The sequence below is a fragment of the Mandrillus leucophaeus genome, unplaced genomic scaffold (assembly GCF_000951045.1).
Source record: "Mandrillus leucophaeus isolate KB7577 unplaced genomic scaffold, Mleu.le_1.0 Scaffold2091, whole genome shotgun sequence".
NCBI lineage: Eukaryota > Metazoa > Chordata > Mammalia > Primates > Cercopithecidae > Mandrillus > Mandrillus leucophaeus.
The window spans coordinates 44,805-63,689 of record NW_012102134.1 but is presented as its reverse complement, the minus strand read 5'-3'; the positions used below and the strand labels follow the sequence as shown (position 1 = coordinate 63,689).

Below are 18,885 nucleotides of genomic sequence, written 5' to 3'. Positions count from 1 at the left end.
ATATATTTACATTACAACTTAACTTTTCTGTTGTTATTTGTTGTTAAATTCTATGTAGAATCTAACATTTCTTCTAATTAAGACAAATTTTATGTTCTTTTTTCTGTAATATTCAGAAATTTTAGCTTACTCTGTAAATGCCATAATTTCTTACTGTGAATACTTTAGAAAAGCAGAACTAAAATACACATGTTTTTGAATATGTAGATTTGTATCTATACTTTACTAGAAAGTGTTCATCTACTGTTACATCAGAAGTTGAGATAGGTGTTGATTTTTGTAGTTGTTTCAGCAAATGGCCTAATGAGATAGGGAAAAGCCTGTTTACAAATTTGTGAAGTACATTTATCCAACTTTTTCAGGTCTTCCAAAAAGGTGCTGGGGTGGATGGGGACAGGTTGAGGAGAAGGCCTTAGGATTTCAAACGCATTTCTAACCAAAAAGCAAAGGGTATATATGCAGAGAAGCTGTCCTGTTCTCTTACCCCTACCCTTTCAGCCCTTAAAATCAACTACAGATGCTATGTCATCTTACCGTAGTGATTCTTACATTTGTCTCAGATCAAAAGCCCTTCAGGAATTTGAGAAAGGTATGTACTCCCTCTCCAGACAAATGCACATATACACAGACAAATTTTTACATCCATTCACACGGTTTGTACCTTTCCTCAATTCTTTCCATGAACCCATCGAAGGAGTCTATATACCAATATAAAAAACAGAAAATCACAGTACTTGATGATTTGCTGTGTTTTTTCTTTATCTATGCTGAGAATGTACTTATTTATTTCAGCTGGTTTCTTAGCTTTTTATTTTGTACTGTTTTAGCAAGATTTAGAGTCTGATTTTAACCGATTTCTTCTTTGTTACTCCATTTCCTATCTCTACAGTATCTTACACTTCCTGATATTTATTTTCTTGTGTTATTTTGGCATATGTATTTTCAGAGATCACTGCAAGAGTATTTCTTTGCTAACAAGAGAAGGAGTCTAATTCCCCAACTCTTGAATATGAGTCAGGCTGTCCCAGACCTGCCAGTGCAGCCCATCCATCAACTGAGTGCCATTCAGTGGATACTTCAAGGGGCTAAAGAATCACTTAGCCAGGTCCCATCCCAGATTGCTGACCCAAAGAATCTATGAGCATAATGAAGCTGTTATTTTGCCCTAAGGTTAGGGTGCTTTGTTGAACAGCAATAGTTACTTGAATAATTATGTTTTAATTTTTCATATATTTCTAATTTTTCTTTTTTTATTTACATGCAACCTTCTAATTAAAGTTTTCTTTTCATCAGCATTTTACCATTTATCAATGTTGCTGTTTTCTTTTAGTATTTCTAATTATAAATCTGGTTTTAAGCATTCCAAGTTTCCTATCACTGAGAAACAACTTGTTATGGTTGGAAGAACATGAACTTTGGTAAATAAATTAGGAAGTTCTTTTTAATGTTCACCTAGTTATCAGACCTTTCTTACTATACTTTCCTATAACATGAGGATATTAAGACTTACCATTCAGGCACCATGTGAATGACATCTCCTAAAACGTGTAATGTGATCGCATAATTACACACACACACACACAGAAGCACACAAGCAAAACTAATTACATATGCAGTTATATGTATATAAAACCACTTAAAAGTGTGAAGGAACATACACAGAACAATGAAGCTGTAGTAAAGGAGAGAAAATTTTCATCTGCTACTTCAAAAATTCTATGTAGCTTGAATTTATACAATGAGCATAATTATTTTATATTTAAAACAGAATAGGTTAGTTGTTATATAAATCACACTGATCATTGTAAAATATTCCAAAAATTTTTAAAGTGCAAAGAAGAAAACATCACCAATTTCACCAAGGATAACTAATGCTAATAACTTGGTGATCATTCTTTCTACATTTTTAACTCATCAGGCTCCTGCACAGCACAAGCTTTCAATTTATTCCAAAGTATTCTTTCCCACAATCTCACCAAATTTACAAAAAGTTGTTAACAAGAGAGATGATTTTGAGAGTGTTTTTCTACTTCTAATGTTTCCATAATGTTCAAAGCTTCTTTATGGATAATAATCCAAAGATAAGAAATTAGCATGATATAGAATTACACTTAAAGATATTATGTATGTGTACTTTTCAGGACCTTACATAGTGCTTTGCATATACTACAGTCTCAATATTCATTTATGGAAGGAATAAATGTAAGAAATATTAAATATTTTTTTAAATTGATAAAACACATATTCCATCTTGTACACTAGGGAGAGTATTATAAATTCATCTTGACATTGTAAATTTAATAAAAATATATATAATAAGGCACAATAAAAAGCTGTGCATAGAGTATAAACAATAAGAAAATTAAAATCTAATAAATTTGACTTTAGGATTACCTGAGTAACCAAATGATATGCTGGACATTGGACTAAGATAGATTCCACTTCCATACATTGCACCATGGAGCTAAGATGGGAAGAGTGGGAGAGAAAGAGAGAGAGAGAGAGGTCTGTTCATGGTTTAAATGTTAATATTTGACAAAGCAATCAGTTTCATGTCAGAACATTCAGTCTTAGAAAAAAATGACAGAGCTTCTATTCCAAGGTCTAATTTGAAAACAGTACTAACAGCCTTGTGCTTAAAACTCAGAGTTTATATATGAAAAAACGATATCTAGAGGAAAAAGATTCTTGATAAATGTTTTCCATCCTACCAGTAATAAAGACAATCACTTATTACAAAGTACACTAGCAGGCCTTTATTTTAATGGATCTAAAATTTTAGAAATTAAACTTGGTCTGAAAGACACAGTAACACACTCTGATTAGGATTTATATATTAGTGCATAAACAAAGCGTCCTGCTCAGATTTTCACTAAATAATACTATCTGTCATCCTGCTCTTATCCTTTGTTACATTTTTGAAGTTACATAAGTTTCATTAACCTAAACCCTTCAACTGGTCTAAGAAACTATACTCAGATCAACTAAACTTCTTTCTCATTTTCTCTGTGTTCTGGGCCCTCACACGCTATTAGTATGAACTATTGAATACTAAACGCATTTAACATTTAACATTTAATTGAATCATCTAAAATGTCATCGTAATATGAGATCTAGCTCAAGTGGCTGGGTTAAGTATCTCATATTATTAAGTCTTAAGCATCTCATATTTTCTTAAGTCCTTATGCTGTCAGATGAAAAAAATTTCAGCTGCATGAGAGTGAAGTGAAATGTGCAGGATGAAAAGCATAAATAAAGATGAAGATGACGGCCACGATATTCTGCTAACACCAAGTACTGTCCTAGAGGCGGAAAAGCAGGTATTAGATGGCTCTCTAACATCCAGTCCACTTATTTCTACATTTTATTCTCTAAAAGCATTCATATTGAGGCCCAGTACTCAAGAAATGTACACTGAATTAACAGAATGCCTCTATGATTTTACTTTGTGCATAATGTTTTTCTACCTAAGTTAAAAGTGTGATTTGTTTTATTGTTTTCTCATAGGGAATTAAACTCTCTTTTTTTTTCTTTTTTTTTTTGTTGAGACAGTCTTGCTGTGTTACCCAGGCTGAGGTACAGTGGTGCGATCTCAGATCATTGCCACCTTCACTTTCACCTCCCGGCTTCAAATTCTTCTCTTGCCTCAGCCTCCCAATTAGCTTCGATTGTAGGCATGTGCTACCAAGCCTAGATAATTTTTTTTTTTTTTTTTGTATTTTTAATAGAGACAGGGTTTTGCCATGTTAGCCAGACTGGTCTCAAACTCCTGGCCTCAAGTGATCTGCCCACCTCAGCCTCCCAAAGTGCTGGGATTACAGCTGTGAGCCACTGTGCCCATCCTTTCTCTTTTCATCGTATTATCCATTTTGTGTTTAGAGCATTGTGCTCTGCTTCAGTTCTAGTATGCCTACTACGAATTCCATATAATGTTTTACTCACATGCTTCCTCTTTTGCAAGTAAAAGCCTAACAACAGGGTTGCTTACTGACTCTCAATTCTGAAGAAGAATGAGGTCTTGTTAAAGCATTCAGGAAATTTACCTGCAGTCGTGTATTAGAAGCAACAACCAGACCATTCCTCAGGATGGAGTGCCAGTTTTCAATGTGTGAGCCACTAAAAAAACAGACGGAAGGGAAAAAGCAAAATCAGAAAATTAATTATCTTCAAAGTGGTCACAATATAACAAGTCATGATGCCTTCTGAAGGTTCTGGATTGCCAAATCAAGTATTATGTAGTTGACTTCATAACCAGATACTGAATGACCATCTATTGAATGACCATCTGCTGAATGACCATTTACTGAAAGACAGTGATATCTTCCCCATACATTTCTGGAAAACTGGGTGGAGCACACCCCCATAACATTAACCCTTACTCACTGAAATGCAAAGGTGCTTCCAAAGAGTTTTTTAGCAGCTCTAAAATTGGATTCTTTGGCTGGTGGACTGCTGAGAAGGAGGAACTGATGTGGAGTATGCATAAACTTCAATTGCTGCCATTTAAAATAAAGAAAAACAAAAAACATGTAAAACTTAACATATATTCAGGCTGATGACAATTTCAAATTTTATTGGCTTAAGAATTATCCACTTTCAAACTATAGCAATTTTACACTAACCACATTAGCAAGCTAAATTGTATAATGTTTTTAAAACTCTACTTAAGTGGTAAGTCACATGGAATTGCAAATATGAAGAACAATTCTTTGGGCAAACGGGAAAGGAGTAGGAAACAATCCAGAGTCATTTGTATTTAGCTTTGGAATACAGTACGCATTCATGTTTAAGCAGATCTGCCTTCTTAATTACATTTCTTTTCACACTTTTATTATTGAGTCCCTAAGTATATACTAGGTATTCAACTGGGGAAATATTCTGGAGTTTGCTAAGCAGAAAAGTTTATAAAACTGCAAAAATTATTATTATGCTTTATTTGCATATATTTATAAAATTGAGAACTTTTGCCTACATTCAAATATAGTCTCCTGCTTGGTCATGAAAATAAACGAAAGCAGAATCTTTTGGATTCATAGCTTGATAACATCTTCTAAGTGTTTCCCTTTCTCTTAGGAATATAGTTACACAGGAATATAAGGCACAGGAATCTCACATTTAGAGATTCATAGGTGGCAAAAATGAGATTTTTTTAGGTACAGCTCCTAGGTGATGATCAGAACTGAAATCCACAGTCTATTAGCTTTTTACAAATTATTATTTTTTAAGTTTACTAGGCTGATAAATAAGCTGTCTGAGGTCAACAGCTTCTCAGTTATAGAAAAGTGGAAATGTGCCAACATGAAACTGACAATGATTACAAAGCACATTAACTTCCTTCTGGTCAATCTCCATATAATATTTTTTCAATTGCTTGTGGAATGACTAAATGATTTCATATTGATGTTTTTATTTACTTAAAAGGTCAGGACAACAGCCTCAATTTGAATTTGTTATCTGGAAAGATTTGGAGCTAGTGAACAAATGGCTATTTCAAACTAAAGAATGAGATTTAACCTGGGTTTACTTCAATTCCTGGAGAGGCTGGCAAAAAATCACAAGGTAGGTTCTCCCAACTGGCAAGTACTCCTCCCATTTCTGTATGTATATGTAAAAAAACAAAACAACTTACCCTGTTAACTGGCAGTTTCACAATATGTGATCTATTACTTGATATAACCCTGAAATTAAAATGATCCATTAGTCACAAATATATGCCAAATATATTGAAAGTTCTTTTTCTTAGTTGGCAAGTGATTGAAACTTATTTTTGCTGTGCCATAAACTAAACTTGGAAATAATTTCATTTAGTTGCATAATTTAGGTTTGCTTCCTGAAACAATTTAAAGAGCTTATGTAACAAAAAAGATAACATTTTAATCTGAGAAAACACACTAGAAAGTCGTTCTCTAAAACTTAAGACATAGTTTTTAATAAGCATAACCTCAAATATCAGCAAAATGAACTTTTGAACATTTCTGAATGTACTTTCAAATAATGATAATCCAAATACAAATATGAGCAGTGAGTCATGGATCTGCTTCTTTTATTCCTCTCTTAAATTACTTAAATTAAGGATACATTCTTATGAAGATTTTTTTTCTTTAAACATTTGAGGATCTCTTTGAGCTGATATATACAACGGTTTATATACAAAAATCCAACAAACGTAGACACTGCAGTTGAAGAAAATTAAATTCAAGTATCTGAAAGGAATTGCTCCATACTTTCAGCACACAAAATAAGTAGGGAAAAGTACACAAAGTTTTGGTAGACTCTCTTCATAGTGAAAGAAGAATGACTAACAAGCTGAAGGAAATGATCACAAGAATTAGAAGTTAACCATCTGACTGCAAGGAAAAAAAGAAGGCAACCAGATACCTGCAATTTTTACCTTCAATCTGAATATAATAATGAGAAAAATTTTAAGGTTACAATGGAAATTTAGTGTTACTTTACTTAAATCTGTCAGAATTTAGTAACAGATCATAAAAGATACAAAGAAGGAAGGCTTCTATATCTAATTTTTGTTATAATCTTGTTAGGCTAAATTAAATGTGTATTACACAATTTTAATGAAGTGAAAGTTAAGTAATCAGAATCTTGAAGAAGCCAGATTATTTTGCATCTGCCCACCTTTACATATTTTTTAAAACTTCCTGGTTGCAGCCTGGTATAAGTGCTTATTCATATCAATCTCTTATAAGCCTTACATTTTTATTACTGTATGGTAAATCTCATGGAGTTGGAGTTTTCAAAGTTTTCAAAGAGACATGTATATAAAACCCTTCTAAGGGATGCTGAGTAGAAACTAGTGTCTTCATTTTGCAAATGAGAAACAAGAGAAATTATTTGAAATGGGCATCACAGCAAGGTGACTTTTCAAACCACCTCTCCTCTTCATAGTCTAGCCCTCCTTCTAAAATTCATGCTGGGATAACACTGTATCCCTCACCAGGCTCACTCTGAAACTGTGCATCTTCTGCAGTGAGCAAGCAAAGAGTTAATCATATTTATACTGCCCTTGTTAAGGGGGCAAAATATAAAACATTTATTTTGGATTAGAAAGATTTCAATAATAAAGGTTGAAACACTGAGTTTGATCACTTAGTCCTCACTGAACTAGAAAATTAAATGAACCAAAATGCTTTTGCCAGATAATCTAGTTAATCACATCTTGAAATCTAGTTAATCACATCTTGAAAACTATAGGCAAACTGCTGTCAAATGCACTATTTATCCCTGGTAGTGTGTGTGACAGCATTCTCTTCCCCTTGTGATGTATAAGTTTTAATTAAAGTGAGAGTCATTATGGACCCTTAGGTTGTAAAATCACCAGGTCTCATAAGCTTGTAGAACTCTAGCATTGCAGGGCTTGTAAAGCAGGCATTTTTTTTTTCTTAAAGCAAGCAGTAGAAAGGGACGCTGTTTTCATTATGAAGAAAACTAAAATTTTATACCATTGCAGTAAGGGATGGGCAAGGGGGTCCTGTTTATCCATCTGCTTCTTGATTTCCAGATATGGTGCCTGAAAAAAAGTCATAATACTTCTTGATTTTTCATAAAAATTCATTTTTTCCTTTTTACAAAAGGAAAATCAGACCAAACAATATGCCTAATCTAGTAAGACTTAAAATTTTATGGATTTAACATGGGAACAACAACAATTATCCTAGTCTTTTCTCCCAAGATGATGGGAACCATGAACTTATAAGCCACCAAAATGACTTGTCCAAACACTGTGTTAAAAGACTTGTACAGATTTTAGTCTGGCTTCCATTTACACTAGGCTATGTCCCTAAAGATGACCAGTCTCCGGCCCCCTGTTGAGTGTCTGCTCAAGAAAACGTGAGGCTGCCAAACCACAAAATGTATACTGTACCAGCCCACTTTGGCAAACTGTTTTTGGTAATTCTCCACTGATCCCCTTCTGTAACTTTCCATTTTTACATAACTCCCCTAGTCCCATGTTCTTTTCCTTGCCTTTTCACTTACTTGTAGTGCCTTTTGCTTCCTCTCCTCTGCCTTTAAAAACCTGGATCACCTTTGTCTTAGTTGAAGTTGAGCCCAGTTTATGCTGCAGTCTCTCTCCCCCACTGCAGTGCTCTGAATAAATCTTTCTTGCCACCTTTACAAGTGTCCTGTAAAGTTTCTCTTTCACAATGATCATTTTTAACTGATAACTAATATGAAGCAAAGCTTGTGAGAGCTACCACTCATGCTCATATCTGACAGTCCAGACTTAGGTGTAGATCTTTACATTAAAAATTGGACACAATTTACCTAAGACGAACCCTTCCCTCAAAAGTATTTAATGGGATTTACCCAGACAACCATTTCACAGAACAAAGAGCAATCTCTCTGTGACAATTTAGGGCTATGTACAGGTCATTACATTCTAGAAAACAGCACAGTATAATGTTGTATTTATTCAGAAAGGTTTAAAGAATTTGACACAATGAAGCCTGACAGCTTCCCTATGAAGTACACATTGGAAGAGGGCGCGGAATTACTAATTCCACCTTGACAGCAAAGCACCAAGCAATTAAGCAACTTGCCCAAGGTCACAGGCCACATTCATTGACAAGTCAGTTACACAATTTTGGCCTCTAACTTCCTAGGCTGACGCTCAGTTGTCTACGTTGCTCCTATTAAAATAGCTTACGCGTGACCCAGAATGAAGAAAGCAATTTTTGGCAGAGAGCTGATTCCAGAGTCAGAGTTTGTAGCTATTTTTAAATCCAAGAATAATCAGGGTCTAGGGTATAGTATAAATACCTTATACCAAAGTCTTTTTCATGACTAAAAATGTTTATATGACTTAGTGTAAAATATTCCAATATGTTCTTTTTTTCTCCTAGGTGGAAATACATTTTATTGTTTTTTTTTTACCTACACAGATAAGGAGTGTTTGTCTGAGAAAGAATTCAGATAATACAGAAAGGTACTGGCATAGAAAAACAACCCGAAAGGATGGTGATTTTCTAAGCAAATAATAGCATTTGTGAATTAAAGGATCTCTTGTTTACTATTTGCCAGACACACACTATTTACTGAGTGAATGAATGAACATTTGACTACATGAATAAATGATGATCAAAAGAATCAAGAAACAAAATGGAAATGGAAAAATGTACTTTTTGAGTGCTCTCTTCCTACAGAGGAATAGAGATAACTCTGGGGGTTGGTGGGGGGTGGGGAGAAAGCAGCATAGCAGCTTAGTGGGCCCTGGGACAGGAGGATTCCCCTACTCCCTCCCCAGAGAAAATAAAGGACCCAGGGTAATACTCATTATAGGCCTGCAAGAGTCTCAAGGGCAGTGCAATCCTTGAAACCACTACATGCAAGCTGCACACATAATGTGTGTTCTCAATCTCGGATTATTAATTTCTACTTGCAATGATGAGTTTTAAACCTCTCTCCAAGTCTTTGACAGTGGAAAGGTCTCAATAATTCAACAGTGTGTGCTTTTCCAAGTGCTAGACTATAGCCCAGGGATGTGTTAGATTTTCCTAACAAACCCTGATCCTTGCTCATCAAACTATTTTCACCAAAGCCTCCTTTAATGACCAAAAACATAAACACATACTCTCAGGGAGCCTGGTATCTTCCAAAGTGGTTTTGGGATTTTGCATTATATAAAATATTTATGGAAATTTTCCATTTTAAAGAACATTTCTGTTTTTATTTTAATACTCAAATGATGTTTTGAAATTGCTACCATCAATTAAAATTGACAGTCAGAAAGATGGTACCAGATTTAACCTTTGCCTTAAAATATCCCAACATACCTACATGTACCCAAGCTCTTGCTCAAGTTTGAGGGCAGAGTATTAGGAGTACAATTATCTTATAATTATCCACTTACTTTCCTGAAGTCACAGTGTTACATGCTAGAACACTGATGTGATTTAATTAAAACATCTTAATACCACACAAATTTTTAAATGATTTTAGTTATACCCTGTATAATAGAAAAGTCTACATTTCACTACACAGCTAGAACTCTCAAACATTTTAAAAATATACCGTACAAGACCAGATGACATACTTACTTGTGTCATTTCTCTGATAGAAGTTATGCTATCCAGTGCTTTCATTACTCGATCATAGTTCTTTTTCTGTTTAATGAAAAAGTAATGTTAAAAAACAGCATTTGCTTATAAGCTGTTGCAAGTCTATTTTTCACTAGAGAAATATATTATTTCCATATGTGAATTTTCCCTTAGGGTCAATTTGAAGGTAATGACTCTTTTGTGTACATAAAAGGGAAGACTATTATAAGATGGCTCCAGGACTTCAGTCAGAGAAAAGGAACAAAGAAAACAATGCCAATCCTTCTATAAGTCATGGGAGAAAAATCTAGAAACACAAAAAAGTTATGGGGCTCCTGATTCAGGCTTTCACCATTAAAACACTAAGCCATAATGAATAAAGTCAACATAGAATCCTTCTAAAATACAAAACCCACTTCAAATCTCACAATTGCTTTTTTTTTATTTTGATTTGAATATTGTTAACAAAAGAGTATGGCTGAGAGTATGCAAATGATAGCATACTGTCACGTAGCTGACAATTCATTTTCAAGCAAGATCTAAGTATATGTGCTGTTGCCATTTATGAAGAAATAAAGTTCTTCCAAGAAAATTGTATACAGTTGTTTCTATAAAATTATTTCAAGCTGAGTAGTAATAGAAACTGAGGCAATTTTAGCTCTTATGCAATTTGAAAGTTTTGTAATTTCAAAAGGATTCTGCCTTATCTTTAGGAACATTTATAAAATTGCTTCCTTAAGAAAGGCAGGTCCATTAACAATATGAACTAAACTTTCACTAACCTTCAGACAGCTGGAGAGGAAGAAGGGAAAGGGGAAAGGAGGGTTGAAGTGAAAATGCAGAAAAGAAAGGAAAACTTGTCCCTTTACCCATGATCTTTAAAATCAAAATGAGGTTATATAAGTCAGAATCCCCAAAAATATATGATGAAATTAAAATACTCATGGATATGCTTGATGAGATAGAGACTTAGATAGAAAGAGGAAATCTAATGAGACTACAATCTCAATGTTGTTGTTATTGTTAAAGAAAACTTTGTGATTGGTGTGCCAGGATAACAACTTACCCTGGGATTGAAGGCCAACATCTGAGGATCATTAGGATCTACCACAGAAGGATATGGCTCGAAAATCACAACTTTTCTAGGAGATTCCAACGCAGACCTACACATGGATACTAGTAGATCTACCACCTTGAAATATACACATAAGATAGTTACTACCCTTCAGGTTTTATCCAGTGCTTTGCCATTGTTTCTCCCTCTCAAGGTAGCATAAGTTAATGCGGAAGATCCAGGACTGCTACCAATCTCTCAAATGGGTAATTCAAGACTTGAGACCATATTTGACCAAACTTGACCATCAATTCAAAATAACAAACGTGTGCTGCCTCTCATTACTCACAACTTAATATCTCTTTTTCAAGGGCACACATTATATGCTAGCATTGTTCTACGCCCTATGGTAAGACAAGGCACAAGACAGACAAATCCCTGCTCTGGTGCAGTTGACAGTCTAAGGGAGAAGATACACAATAAAATATTAGTTAAACAAGTAGATGCTTCAGTAGAATTTCTGATACTGTTACATGTTATATATAAAAAAGTAGGCAACAGAGAATAATGCATAAAGGGACACTGTTTTAGAGTGGCTAGGAAAGGTGGTGAATCTCAACAGACCTGTATGGGGTCCAGGAAGGAGACATGCGACCATCTGGGTAGATGTTCCAGGTGAAGGAAGCCCCATGTGCAGGAAAAGACTTTGGCATGATCCAGGAATAGCTAATTGCTTGACAACATCTTGCCTCTTCCTATTCTCTATCAAAGCCCACTAATGGCCTTTGAGTGGCTAAAGACAATAGCTTTATTCCTATGTTATCCTATGATTCTTCTGCACACTCTACTAAGAGGCAGTATTATATAGGAGTTTGATAGCATGGCTCTCCTTTCCAGTTCCCAAAACAATATATTTTGGCCACTGAATAAAGAAAACTGATACTGTCTAAATGGTCACAGTTCATCTGAACAGACATATCTACAACGTGAACACAAGTGACTTAGTAAGGAAGCAACAGGTTTTAAATACATATATAGGGACAGCTATTTCTAGAAAATCTTTAGATAGGCATTTAAAAAATGCACAGTAAGAGGGGGCCAATTTTTGATTCTCCTGCTTTTAAGAGAGGAGCGTTGTGACCTAATGACAGTAGGGCTCACTATGTTGTGTGGGTACTAACAAAACACACCCACCCAACCATAGCATTCAGAATTTCCAGTGACCTAAAATAATTAGCAACGCTCAAAGCACCAGACATAACATGTCCCGAGTACACAGACATGCATATCCACAAGACACACTCAGAAAACATTAGAATGGAAAAGGTTAATGTTCCTGACACACTATTTCATTTATGTGTGTGTATGTAAATACATGCATACGTATAGATAGATATATGCAAGAAGTTATATTCCAAGCAATAAACATAATAAGGACATAATAAAACCCTCCTTTTTGTCTTCCACTCTCAACCTCACATTCCTCCTACCCTAGAGATGCACATTAACCCTGATACAGATTGTTTTCAGCATTATCTGATCTCTAATGAAAACCCAAACAGGAACTCCTGACAAAGAAGAATCGGTAAGATAAAATAGCCTTGTGGGCGCCGTGGCTCACACCTGTAATCCCAGCACTTTGGAAGGCCAAGGCAGGAGGATCACCTGAGGTCAGGAGTTTGAAACCAACCTGGCCAAAGTGGTGAAACCCCATCTCTACTAAAAATACAAAAATTAGCTGGGCATGGTGGCAGGTGCCTGTAGTGCCAGCTACTCAAGAAGCTGAGGCAGGAGAACTGCTTGAACCCGGGAGGTGGAGGTCGCAGTGAGCCAAGATCATACCACTGCACTTCAGCCTGGGTGACAAGAGCAAAACTCTATCTCAGGAAACAAACAAACAAACAAACAAACAAAAAGATAAAATAGCCTTTTCTGACACCCTATAGGGAGGAGGGGAATGACACAGATGGATACGCTCTCACTAAAACCCTTTAAAAATTATGTCCTGCTAATAAAGCAATTGAAGCTTTATAAAAGTCCATGCATTTTTGACCAATATTTTTACTAGTATATTTAAGTAAATTATAATGTAATAATGGGTAGTAAATTTAATTGGTAGAATATTTCTGTTAATATATGCCCTAGCCTAATTTCAAAAAAGAGTGTAACTACTGTGACTCAATTACATGGGATGCACCAAAGTTGCCAACTCCATGCTTACTTCCAGGACACAGCGCTAATGCCTGGAAGCAGCTTCTCAGCAAGGGATATTTCCACCTTTTCGTCTGAATAAGGTCTTATGACTGGCTTTCACCAGATCATCAGTGGAAAGGGGCTGACCTGATGCAAAGAAAGGTATGCCTTCCTCACTTTCTCTACTATATGGCATAGAGTAAAAACTACATGACGGAAGGGGTCCAGTTCGCCCAGTCACTACACAGAAAGTGGTCCATCAAACATTCTAATTGGAGTGTGCGAATGACAAAATGCTACCATGTTAAGCTGCTGTGATTTTATGGTTTATCTGTTACAGAAACTAGCATTAGACTTTTTAAGAAGAAAAGCATTTATAATACAATTTGGATTTATATTCCTTTGCATATCTTAATTTTTCTAAATATCTCATGGACTAAAACAACCACTTTAAAAAATAAAAGGCTGGGCGTGGTGGCTCACGCCTGTAATCCCAGTAATTTGTGAGGTGGAGGTGGGAGGATCACTTGAGCCTAGGAGTTCAAGACCAGCCTGGACAACACAGTGAGACATTGTATAAAATAAATAAATAAATAAATAAAAATGTAAGAGAGGCTGGGCATGGTGGCTCATGCCTGTAATCCAAGCACTTCAGGGGGCTGAGGTGGGAGGATTCATTGAGGTTAGGAGTTCGAGACCAGCATGGCCAAGATGGCCAAATCCTGTCTCCACAAAAAAATACAAAAATTTGCTGGGTGCAGTGGCGTGCACCTGTTATTCCAGATACTAGAGAGGCTGAGGCAGGAGAATCGCTTGAACCTAGGAGGCAGAGGTTACAATGAGCCGAGATTGTGCCAATGCAGTCCGGCCTGGGTGACAGAAAGAGGCGCTCTCAGGAAAAAAAGAAAGAAACAAACAAACAAAGAAAACAAGCAAAATAAAATAAAAAATAAAAGTGAGTACACAACTATGACTTCTCTCTTTTTTTTTAAATTTTGGCCTAAATGATATATTTCCCCATTCCCAACATTTAAAATTAAAGATTCTAAATAGTATCTTAGTATATATGATGCATGCCATAGGCAACAAGTTACACACATCTATTTGCCTTCTTTGACTGAATAATATAACTGAAGAAGCAATTTGGAGGCTGACTTAGATACTTGGGATGGAAATGCAAAGAAATATTAAGTTTCGGCAAGAAAAATTAGGACATTTGGTAAGTGAGGATAAAAAGGTCTGTGAATTTACAGAATCAGGTGCCTCCAAAGGACATTACATTACCTACAATTCAACTGGCAGAGCAACCCTCCCCACAACCCTTTCAGGCATAAAAGAAAGGCCTCCAAGCTCTTGCAAATGAGAAAAATTCAGTCATTAGTCTTTAGCCATTAGTCTTTTACTAACTGGAAGTCCATGTGACTAAGAAAGGCACCTACAGGAATAGCCTACGGGTATACAATGTAGTCTAAAAAAGGAAGCAGATTCAGAATTATAAACCAATCATTGTCCAATATTGCAATAGTAATTAAAAAAAAAAAACTCTCTTAGATGAGAGTCCAATATCTAAACAAATAAAATGGAACTATTCTGTTGAAGTAGTATTTGGGGTGCTGGAATGGTAGCTGCTTGGACCGCAGGACACTGTTGTTCCAGGTGAGTCCCCTGCAGTGATCCCGAGGAATGTCTTTGCAGCCTCCAGAGCACCACTTAAAATGCGGGGGTAAAACTGAGGCAATGAGACTCTGAGGTGGTTTCTTTTTGTTTAGAAAAAGAAGTGATTTCCCTGTAATCCTAAGGATTAAGACCAGAATACTGGGGCACCTGTTTTAAGAAATAAAGTATGAAAAAAATGCTGTCTTTGAAGTAGAATTACTAAACTTTCTGATCTTTGGATATTGATTTTTAGAATTACATCACTAAATTGAGCTGATCAAATACTTGTGCTTTATATCAATCATTATATAATTTGAAATTCATTTCTATTCAAAACCATTAATTGTAAGATGTAACAATGATTTTAAAAGGTCAACTATTATTCTATCAGCATACCATACGGTTAGCATGTTACTTTTCCTTCTAATTTATAATTTACTATTTCTAGCCTTTAATTTCTTTTTTAAAGGGAAACTTGCATATAGTAAAATGTGTAAATTTTAAGTATACTATTGAAGAATTTTTAACATATATGCACATACATAAATCTATATAAACATACGTGTGAGCATATTCATACAACATACCCCTTGGTAAGGTTTAAATTATTTTTACATAGCTATAAATACCATATATAATAAAGTGCCTTTTTTCTTCCTTTTAGCAATATTATTTCCAAGGGACAAGAAAAACTTTCACATTTAAAAAAGAAGGATGGAAAAGAAAAAGGCTCTCCATAGTCAGATATAATTTAGTAACCCTCTAAGTATAGGCTCGCTATTTTCTTAGTTTTAGGGATGCTCAGAACCTTTAATATGCAAATGTGTGCATGTTGGGTGTGGGAGAAATACAAAGCTATAGTTCAGAAATTTATTTTAATCATGGAATCATTTTTTTCATATTATATAAGACTAATATTCTACTGTTTATATTATTTGTTTCATTTATAATTCAATTATATGAAAAATACTGCCCTAAATATTTCATCAGGTGGATGCATCATAGTTTTAATCAGTAAAATGACTAGGCTAAGGGGTGCTTACATTCCTACACTCTAGGCTACCATCTGTATTATTTAACTGCTGTGCCTTCATAAGCCTGATACACTGCCTCAGGCTGTGCATGTTCAATTTTACTGTCCTATAGTTTGTATTAGTAAACAATTTTTTAAAACTAGGTATTTGTTAAGCTATCTGGAATTTGTTTTTGCACACAGTGTAAGGTAAAGCGCTAAACCAGTCTTCCCCTGGTACAGGCCATTTGTCACTTACTAAATAACTCTTTAGTAAGTGAGGAGGTGAAACCTACTTTTACATTAAATTTATTCATAATTTGATCCATTTGGGGGATAATCTGCCATTGATCTGTCACACTATTCTTTGCCAATACTATATTTTGTTAAAACGTTATAGCACTGCATACGTCTCTGTATGTGGTTGGTCTAGCCTCTCTTAATTAATGCTCATTCATTTTTTAGAGTTTTCTTTGATTTTTTTCTTATAGATGAATTAGTAGTTTAATCAGGTTCTTTAAGTGGGGGAAAAAAAACTTGAAATTTTGATGGAATTGCTTTTCTTCCTGTCTCCTAAACACTGCTAATGTAAAACTGAATGTTCTCTTTTTATTACATATTCTGCCTATTATCTTTTCACCTAAGGTTTAAAAATAAATTGGCTTCCATTTTATGGCAGTATATCTTTACAAATAAATTTTACATAAAGCATGCACGAGGGTTTCAATATTTCCACTTCACCGTGTAAGAAGAAATTACAATTATTTTTCATACAATAGAAAGTTGATTTAATTTCTCTCCTTGGCAATCGTGAAATGACAAAACACACATTAGATGAAGAGAGAACATTTAGTTTACATATAAAAAATATCAAATGCCAATTTGCCACTTAACAAGAAGTTATCAAATATTTTCCCCAAAGAATAGCAGAATGAAGATAACTAGTGGACTGGAACACATTTTTCAAAGCAAAATAAGAAATAATTAGTATCCTGTGTTGCTACCTGAGCTCCAGTTGCTATTTCATCAGCAGCTTCATTCATTACTCCCAGGGTTTGAAAAGCAAACACACACAGCTCCCGTTCACACACAGTAGGCTACAAAAGAAAAGGGAATCAATATTAATCACAGAACTTTTTCCCAACTCTCAATTTCAAAATTAAATTCGTGACATTTCACATAATAAATAGAAAATGCAGTTTTCGTGTTTTTTAAAAAGGAAATCATACCACTTTAACAAGAAATAAATTCTTACATTTAGGTAACAATTAGCAGAGTCATTTACTAATATAGAGTCAAAAATATTATTAAAAAGATCCTTTTCAGTTAGTTTTAGACACACTCAGAACAATTTAGCAGTAAAAATTTCCTTAAATAGGAAAATTTATCTCTTGTGCTTTCATATACATTTGCACATGAGATGCATAAAATGTAAATACCTAAGCTGGTGATATAACAATAAATGAGTTTAAATATGAAAGCTATATAAAACAAACATATGAAAGAGAATTCCACTTTGTCCTATGACATTTTGTTTGTAAAAAACAAAACAAAAAAAAAGCATGATTCTGTTTACTTGCTACCCAGCTCTTGAAAGACTCGTTTAGTTGCAAACACTTTTGACTTCAGTAACCTCGTGAAGTCAACAGCACTGAAATATACACTCCGCAATTACTTTGGAAGAGCTCTCATCTTTCAAATCTAATATAGTGTCATCCTCTGATTTATCTTATCTCCCAAGTTACATTGCATTAGGTAGCTGATGAAGCCTAACACGATGCAATCCACGGTGCCTCTGCATAGCAGACAAAAGGCATTTGTTAGTGCCACTGCTCCTACGCTCACTTCTTTCAGAGGCCAACTTGGTCTCTTGCTTAACCAGTGGGGACATATGGCCCCATTCTGAACATCCTTTATGTTCAGAATGGGCCCATATGCGTGGCTTTATAGATAGAAAGATTGACCAATTACAAAGCTTTCTGGTTGACTTTGCTCCAAAAAGGATTTTAGGGAAAAAAATGAATCTATATATTTCCTTTGTCAGACTTAAAAGTGCATTTGATTCCATTTTCAGAAACTTCAGAACCATGAGAGGAAGTAGAGAAAGTTCTTCATCCAGACTCAAGCTATACACTCTGCAATATATATTTAGATATACATAGAGCAAAATGTTCAATTTCAACAACTTTTCCTTTGAGTGTTTATTTTTAACCTTCTCCAATTTTTTTGTGTATCTATATGTGTATATGCTTTACCCTCACTTTCCCCATGGATATTATATTGCTTCTTTTGTTCATTTTCTGGGGCTTAGAGCATGGTATGACCTGAAATAAGGCAACCACTTACTGCATATTTACGATAGTGTCAAACGCTATTCTGGTGCTTGAATACAATGAAACAGTACACAAACAAGAATCCAAGGAGAAGATAAACCTTAGATATCATAAAAGGCCCTGGGAATTTATTTTTATATCAGCTACTGAGGAAGTAAACAGTGACACAAAAGGGCACTTTGTTTTTAGTAACACTCTCGTAGAATAACCATCACTTTTATATGATTAAAATCCATCAATCCCAAAGGCTTATTTACTGACATGAGTTATGACTAGTTTTTATCTGAACCTTGAACTAGGCTTACTTTGTGATCTAAATATGTATATTTGTGTGTGTGTGCACGTGTGTGCATGTACATATATATACACATTCCAGGTAATATAACAATAGATATTACTTTTTCAGTGCCAAATTGCATATCTCAAAATAATAAGAGCTATTTATGACAAACCCACAGCAAGTATCACACTGAATGGGCAAAAACTGGAAGCATTTCCTTTGAAAACTGGCACAAGACAGGGATGCCCTCTCTCACCACTCCTATTCAACATAGTGTTGGAAGTTCTGGCTAGGGCAATCAGGCA

The 18,885-nt window shown here is 35.0% G+C and overlaps 1 protein-coding gene across 2 annotated transcripts in view; it reads right to left on the bottom strand.

Moving 5' to 3' along the window:
- PARP8 (poly (ADP-ribose) polymerase family, member 8) overlaps positions 1 to 18,885 on the bottom strand; it is a 70,470-nt gene that overhangs the window by 14,105 nt on the left and 37,480 nt on the right. Inside the window, exons 8-15 of one of the 2 annotated variants that reach the window (XM_011980201.1) lie at positions 16,972 to 17,064; positions 11,119 to 11,244; positions 10,053 to 10,118; positions 7,458 to 7,525; positions 5,630 to 5,678; positions 4,384 to 4,496; positions 4,044 to 4,116; positions 2,395 to 2,464 (exon numbers count right to left, since the gene is read on the bottom strand). In XM_011980201.1, the coding sequence (XP_011835591.1) occupies positions 2,395 to 2,464; positions 4,044 to 4,116; positions 4,384 to 4,496; positions 5,630 to 5,678; positions 7,458 to 7,525; positions 10,053 to 10,118; positions 11,119 to 11,244; positions 16,972 to 17,064 (658 nt within the window). The remainder of the gene's footprint in view (positions 1 to 2,394; positions 2,465 to 4,043; positions 4,117 to 4,383; positions 4,497 to 5,629; positions 5,679 to 7,457; positions 7,526 to 10,052; positions 10,119 to 11,118; positions 11,245 to 16,971; positions 17,065 to 18,885) is intronic. The other variant, XM_011980202.1, reaches the window with a different exon arrangement.